The 6,661-nt window shown below is 41.2% G+C and overlaps 1 protein-coding gene across 2 annotated transcripts; it reads right to left on the reverse strand.

Annotated features, from left to right (window-relative positions):
* Positions 1-436: 436 nt before the first annotated feature.
* fmoda (fibromodulin a) lies at positions 437-5,507 on the reverse strand. 2 transcript variants are annotated; one of them, XM_033625924.2, is made up of 6 exons: positions 5,384-5,507; positions 4,187-4,576; positions 2,462-2,584; positions 2,230-2,370; positions 1,879-2,146; positions 437-1,529 (listed from the first exon to the last, which is right to left on the reverse strand). In XM_033625924.2, the coding sequence occupies exons 2-6, from the start codon at positions 4,544-4,546 to the stop codon at positions 1,378-1,380; spliced, it is 1,044 nt and encodes a 347-aa protein (XP_033481815.1). In that variant the 5' UTR covers positions 4,547-4,576; positions 5,384-5,507; the 3' UTR covers positions 437-1,377. The 2 variants fall into 2 exon arrangements, with proteins under 2 accessions (XP_033481815.1, XP_033481816.1); XM_033625925.2 differs by having other exon boundaries at positions 4,187-4,485; positions 5,384-5,485.
* Between the last annotated feature and the right edge of the window lie 1,154 nt (positions 5,508-6,661).

Genomic DNA, 6,661 nt, shown 5'->3' on the forward strand with positions numbered 1-6,661 from the left:
TAACCTAATTGTGCCGACATCCTCTTGAGAGCGGTCCTCTGTGTTATCTATTTGTTTTATTTAGTCGACAAACATACCAATAGTTACAGCACAGAGACTTTTTCCGGTTTCCTCTCTTCTGATGTAGTGGCCTCTTCAACTTCTTCATCTCATATCCTTCACATTAACCTTTGACACTTCAAGTACCTCTGTGTGTATTTAACAGCCAGAGAGCATCTAGATAAGCCTTAATTCAACAGATAGCTGCATCAGATCACTATGAACAAAAGCTGACTCTGTCCTGAGCAAACTAGTGCTCCTGTGTTTCTTCTTCTCTAATACACACTCCATCCATTCGTCCATAAAAATCACTGAATCAAACCCACATCTCACACAAAGGCAGTAAAATACAGTTCACTGTAAATACAGGATGTACTAAAAACACAAAGTACAGTGATCTTTTTAAAAATACCAACTTTTATTTATTCTGCAACAGGCTCCTAAACATAAACCCTTCGTCAATATGATGACCAATCCATGCAATGCATACAGTAACTCAAGAATCATAAGTCATACGTCAAAAGCCCTTTGTATGTTTGATTCACTACAGTACAATATGGAGATATGTTTCACATGGTGCACAGATATCTATCTATGTCTTTTAGGCAAATTGGTTTCACTGTAATGCCTCTACAGAAACAGTCACAGCAGTTTCATTACAAAATAATGTACCCAACTGTAATATGACATCACTTTGGGACATGGTCGTCAAAGAAGTGATGCAGATATCGTCATGCTTCTATGACAGCTAATGATCTGAAATCACATCCTACACGATATGTAATATTTGTATCATCAACTTATCAGACAAAACAATAGAAGGCATGCGTTGTTAAAAAAAAAAAAAAAAAAAACTGATTACAGAAATCACTGATCCTCACAGCAACATATAAGGAAGATCATTTTCAATACTCAAAAAAGAAACATCACATGTGGCTCATATAGTATCATCATGAGGCTTATACGATGTGTTTAAGGGCAAAAGCCTCACTGGCCTTTATTTGATTTAAAAAAATCAAATAAAATCAGACTTGGCCAATTGTCCAGATTTGTTTTAACATTTAAAGATTTACTTGTTTATGAATTATATGGTAATTGCTGTAAAACCGCCATCATGTAAGCAACACCACATGACAACCTTTGTTTTCACTGTGATGTGAATATTGGATATTACAGTAAGAACTGCTGCCACCCGCTGTCGATGTTAGATCACACTGTCGCCCCTGATGTGTGCTTTGGTTTTGGCACGCCACACAGTAATGTGTCACACTGTTGGTGCATGCTGTAAACGGAGCTGTGATTGTGAGCAGAGCGCCACACACTGTGTGGTACGCACAGTTAGACCTCAATGTTGGAAGCCTGGCGCAGGCAGGTGGATGACTCTGTCGGGATGTCCTGACGACTGATCTCATTCCCATCCAGTCGCAGCGTCTGGAGCTTGGAGTAGTTGGTCACATCCACAACGCTGCAGAAACTACCCAGGGTGAACTCTAGAGGGACAGATGGTGGTAGATGCAGATGTGAGAAGAATGCTTTTGTGTCTTCTCAAATAAACATCCAGCATCTCAGCACCTACCCTGCATATCAGAGAGTGAAACTGCTGCTGCAAGAGGTCCAAAGAACCTTGCTATAATAGTGAACATTTGTGACTTAATAAGCAAAAAATTGATTTAAAGGTCCAGTGTGTAAGATTTACACACCCATACTGTGTTTATGTAAAGCGTGTTTGCTCATAGAAATAAGCTGATTGAGAAATGTTACCAGGTTCTTTCTTTTTAGATGTATTTCCTAAAGTAACATGTAGACACCAATGATTAATGAAACATGTATGAACTTTACCTTTGATCTGGTTGGCCTGCAGATACAGATGCTGTAGTGTGGTGCTCACTGGGGGAATCCTCTCCAGTTTATTGAAGCTCAGGTCCAGCTCCACCAGCCCGGTCACATTAAAGGTGTTGGCAGGGATACCCTTGTCTGTGAGCTGATTGTGAGCCATCCTGATATACTGCAGCTGAGTGAAACCACCCAGGAAGCCCTCTGGTAGAGAATCAATGGAGTTGGACTCCAGGTAGAGTTGGTGCAGTTGTTCTGGCAGGGCCTCCGGGACCTGGGACCAGTTCATGAAAACATTGTGAGAGGACTGCATGCACTGTTTTTCGCCTAATGGCACATGTGCAAACACACAGTTACCTTTGTCAACTTGTTCCCACTGATGTCCAGCAGTGTGAGGGATTTCAGTGCCTTCAGTGATGTGCCCATGTCCGTGACAGCGTTGTCATGGAGATACAGGATGGTGAGGTTATCCATTCCCTCTAGGTCTGCAGCTGTTACCTAGGCAACAGTAGAAATAATTTCAAAGTCTAATATGTGTGATGTACTGCTAAAACTAGAACAGAGAGGAGCTCTGCATGTAAAACATTACCTTTTCAATCTTGTTGTGGTTGATCCTCAGGTCCCGCAGGGTGCGAGGGAGGTTTGGGGGAACACTGGTCAAATTGTTGTGCTGCAGATATAAACGCTCCAGTTTCTCCAACTGCAAAAATGCCTATGAAATGATGTGGAGAATTAACAACTCACTAAAATCCACATAACAGTTATCTCAACATCATTAAAAAGTCTGAACTGAAATCACATTTAGTTTTCCATTTTTGCAGTTGAAAACAGAGTCAGTGTTCTTTTAAATTCAGTTAATTCAGTTTATAATTATTCCTCTCAGCCAGCTGGATGGCATGTTGGTGCCTATGTTTGATCGACATCAGCTGGCCGTCTGAGCACCAGCAAGAGAACTAAAGGGAAATTAAGGCCCTTTCTACACATATATATGACTATTTCTTAAAACAGATATTTTGCTCCAAGTTTACCTCTCATCCACATGCAAACAGATTTTTAGGTAACTAAAACTGAGATATTTCAAAAGGTGCAGATTTTGAAGATTTTGTGCCATTGTTGACATGTAAAACAGAGTGTTTGGGAAACAACAACATAATCTCCTCAGCTCAAGCATCCCTGTTGTTGCTTTGTGTAATGACCATACGCTAGAAACAACAACAACAATGGCAGACCTGCACAATGTTTTGTTAGCACTGCTTGGACTAATGACTACTGTGCACTTAGAACTGCTGCACCTCTTTACAGATGTACCTTCCCCTGTGGACGGTGATATTTTGTATTTTGTTTTAGTTTTTTTAAACAGAGGGGGAAAGTATCCATTTTTATTAAGATCTCTTTACATCTTAGGAGACAAGGCCTAAATTTGCACTGTTGCTACAAATCATGGACAAACAGCATGATGTTAGCAGAAGCAGAGAAAGTGAGGATAGCACCAGCATTGAAACAAACCAAACTGACCTGCATTTTACATGTTGTTGCACAGCAGCAGTTAGTTTAACACCTTGCCTACAGACTGTGTATGCAGTGCACTTTTCTTTGGTGAATGTTTGGTCACTTGCTCAAAACGCGACAGTGCAGGACAAAACGTGCATTTATGCAAGTTAGTTTAGAAGTTAATACAGGTTTTTGTTCATGCTCGTGGGTCTGGTGTTGTGTGTTGTTTACTCACACACTACTCCCTATATACTGCACACTCAATAGGTTGCAGTAAATTGGACACTTATTTACCATCATCATCTTGGGAGAGAGTTGCACAGCTGTAATGTTTGCATCTAAAAATTCAGTGCATTATGTTGTTAGATGAGAAAGTTGTGCACATGCCATGGCCAATTATTATTAGCTCCACTATACGGTGGATACATGCATGTTTTGCTTTGTGTAAAAATGTGATTGGCTGTATTGGCTGTTATATACATCATCATTATGATGGATTAATACAAAGCCATCATGAAATCAAAACAAATAAATGTCTCACTTTTGGTGTCCAGGGAGAACACAGGACATGTGATACTGAGCAGATGTGTGAGTTGTAGCAAATAAAAACATGCAATTTTAATTTATCTCATTTGGGCTTTAAACTAAGAGCCACAAACATCAACTTTTTGTTAAATCACACAATAAAATCATTACTTTTTTTATTATTATCACTGCACCTCATTAGCCACCTGCCAGCCATCTGACAACCATTTATACCAGCACTTCATGCTATGAGCTCACATGTGTGGCTGGATCTGTCTCAGACCAGATGGAGGTTTACCTTCTTGCCAATGCTGTCAGACGTCAGCTGGTTGTGGTGCATCATCAGCCACACCACATTGGTTGCATTTACCAGAGCTGAGTCCGGCACAGCTGTGATGGCATTGTTTTGGAGGTACAAGTATTTCACACGTGAGGGGATGGTTGGCATGGCTGTCAGGCCCCGCCCATCACAGTACATGGCGACTGGGAAGGAGGGGGGGCAGTCACACTCTTCTGGACACTCCCCTCCTGTGGAGTCTGCCTGCTGGAAGCCATATCTCAAGCTGCGCGGGCCGTACAGCCAGGCGAAGGGGTCCCCTTGATGGGAGAGAGAGAGTGGAAGCAGGGCAGACAAGAGGAAGACAGTCACCACACGCATGGTCACAGTCGCACAAATCTTCACTGTAATCTAACAGAGACAAAGACAGAGAGACAAGGCAAGACAATTTAGAACAGGCATGAACTGACTCACAAATAGACAAAATTATTTTGTTATTGGAGCTGTGGTTACTGATATTTTTTTAAACATTTGGAAATAGATACAGCTCAGTGAACTGTAGGTTAAAAAAAATGTGTTCTCATGCTCAATCTCTGTATACACTGAGGGCAAGCTCCTCTCTTACATAATTTAGAGATACATGATTTGCCAAAATAGCTGAATTAACTGTTCATTAAGCCACCAAATATTCAAAAAATAAACTTTGCAAAAGCATAATTTCTTATACACCTTTAGAGGAAGAAGCTGCGTAATGAACAGTAGAGTTTGTTGTCATATACATTAGGAAGTACAACTGTACATTCAAATGCAATAATTGCATCTGCCCAGCTCTCTTAGCTCTTAAATAGAGGACAACAACATTAATAAGAAAGTCAAAGGCACAGTGCAGATTACTGACTGTGTTTTGGAAATATCTGCAGAGAGGTACATTCTTAGGGGTCTTAATCCACAGGGAATCCAGAGAGGAAGCATTAAAAAAGAAAAAAACTAGCCATGAATGCCAGCTTTGTCAATGTTTCTCAGTGCTGCCCCAAACCTGTGGGAAAATATCCAATAATTACCCTCAGGTTTGCAGAAAGGAAAAAAAAGCTGAAACCAAAACATGCCTCTATCATCACTTGTTTATTCATCTGCTATACGGTTACATAGATAAATACCTCTGAGACAGACAGACACATGTTCACACACATGCATATACACACAAACACACACACCTACCTGATCAGAGAGGATCACCCTCCTTGTCCTCTCTCTCTTTCAGAGTGTGCTCAGGACTGGAGGGGACTCTGACAAAAACTTTCCTCCCCTCCCTGCTCTCCTTTCCGTTCTGCCATCCCCCCTCTCCACCTCTCACTCTCTGTGGCTCCTTCTACCCCCTCACCCACCCGCCTGCACCCCATTTTGTGCGTTCAGGCGTGGCCCAGCACACCCCACTCTGGAGGCTCTTTTTCCACTGGTGTGAGTGATGTGAGATGCAGTGGTGTGTAGCACATTCGGTCCATTTCAGCTGAACCCCACTATTTCTTCAGTATTTAGGAATTTACACCTCTGCAACACCCTCTATTGTTCTCATAGCTCTCACGTATGTGTGTGTGGGGGGGTGTGGGCCTGTGCGATTTAGTTTGTATGACACAGAGGGAGAAATTGTTACTGTTACTGTGCATTATGCTCTTTTGATAAATAATAGTGAATCCCTATTCAAATGGATCCTTATTTCCTGCTTACTTTCTTTGACAGCAGTGTCAGAGGCATCTCTAAAGGATCAAGTCATTGTCAAAGTGATTTCAGCATTTGACTAATTATTATTATTTATTTTCTGCTTTCAAACATTATATAGATGGACGGATAGCAAAATACTACATCCAAACCCTCTTTAGTCCACTTAGCAAAAGTTCCTTTGCCAGACACAGTTTTGTAGCAGGGCTGGATCTAACTCTCCCCATTCCTCTCCAACAGCCTAACATCTTGTAAAGGGTTAAATGAAAACATGTGTGACAGTCTGTCTGGTCTTAATGTGGGCCTCTTCCTGCCTCTGTATCTTTCCTCCGACACGAGCTCCATCTAAATAAGTGCTATCCCCTTTTCCCTCTCTCCACCGTCTTCTCTGTTCCTTACTGTGGGATGCGTTTTAAAAATGTGACAAGGAAAGAATCGCAGGATTATTTAATAGTTAGCAAAACATGTTTGCACAGGAGGGTGAGGTGTCTGGGCTTTTTGTTATAAAATAAAATTCAGTGAGTATGCGATACATGTAATATTCTGTGGGAAAAATAAGTAGTGCAGAAAAAAAAGTATTTTCTTAGGATGTACCATTTCATCTTGAGTAGAAACCCACGGCTTGTGTTTCCACATTCACATACAGTGCATGTAGAATATTCTCACTATCATCACATCTTCTGGTTGTTCGTCCTCTGCAGTGCAATAAACAAGGAAATACCTGTGAATATGTGTAGGCATGCCAAATGTGTAAACACAAATTAGTAGTGTCACAGGGTA

This window comes from Epinephelus lanceolatus, chromosome 1 (genome assembly GCF_041903045.1).
Source record: "Epinephelus lanceolatus isolate andai-2023 chromosome 1, ASM4190304v1, whole genome shotgun sequence".
NCBI lineage: Eukaryota > Metazoa > Chordata > Actinopteri > Perciformes > Serranidae > Epinephelus > Epinephelus lanceolatus.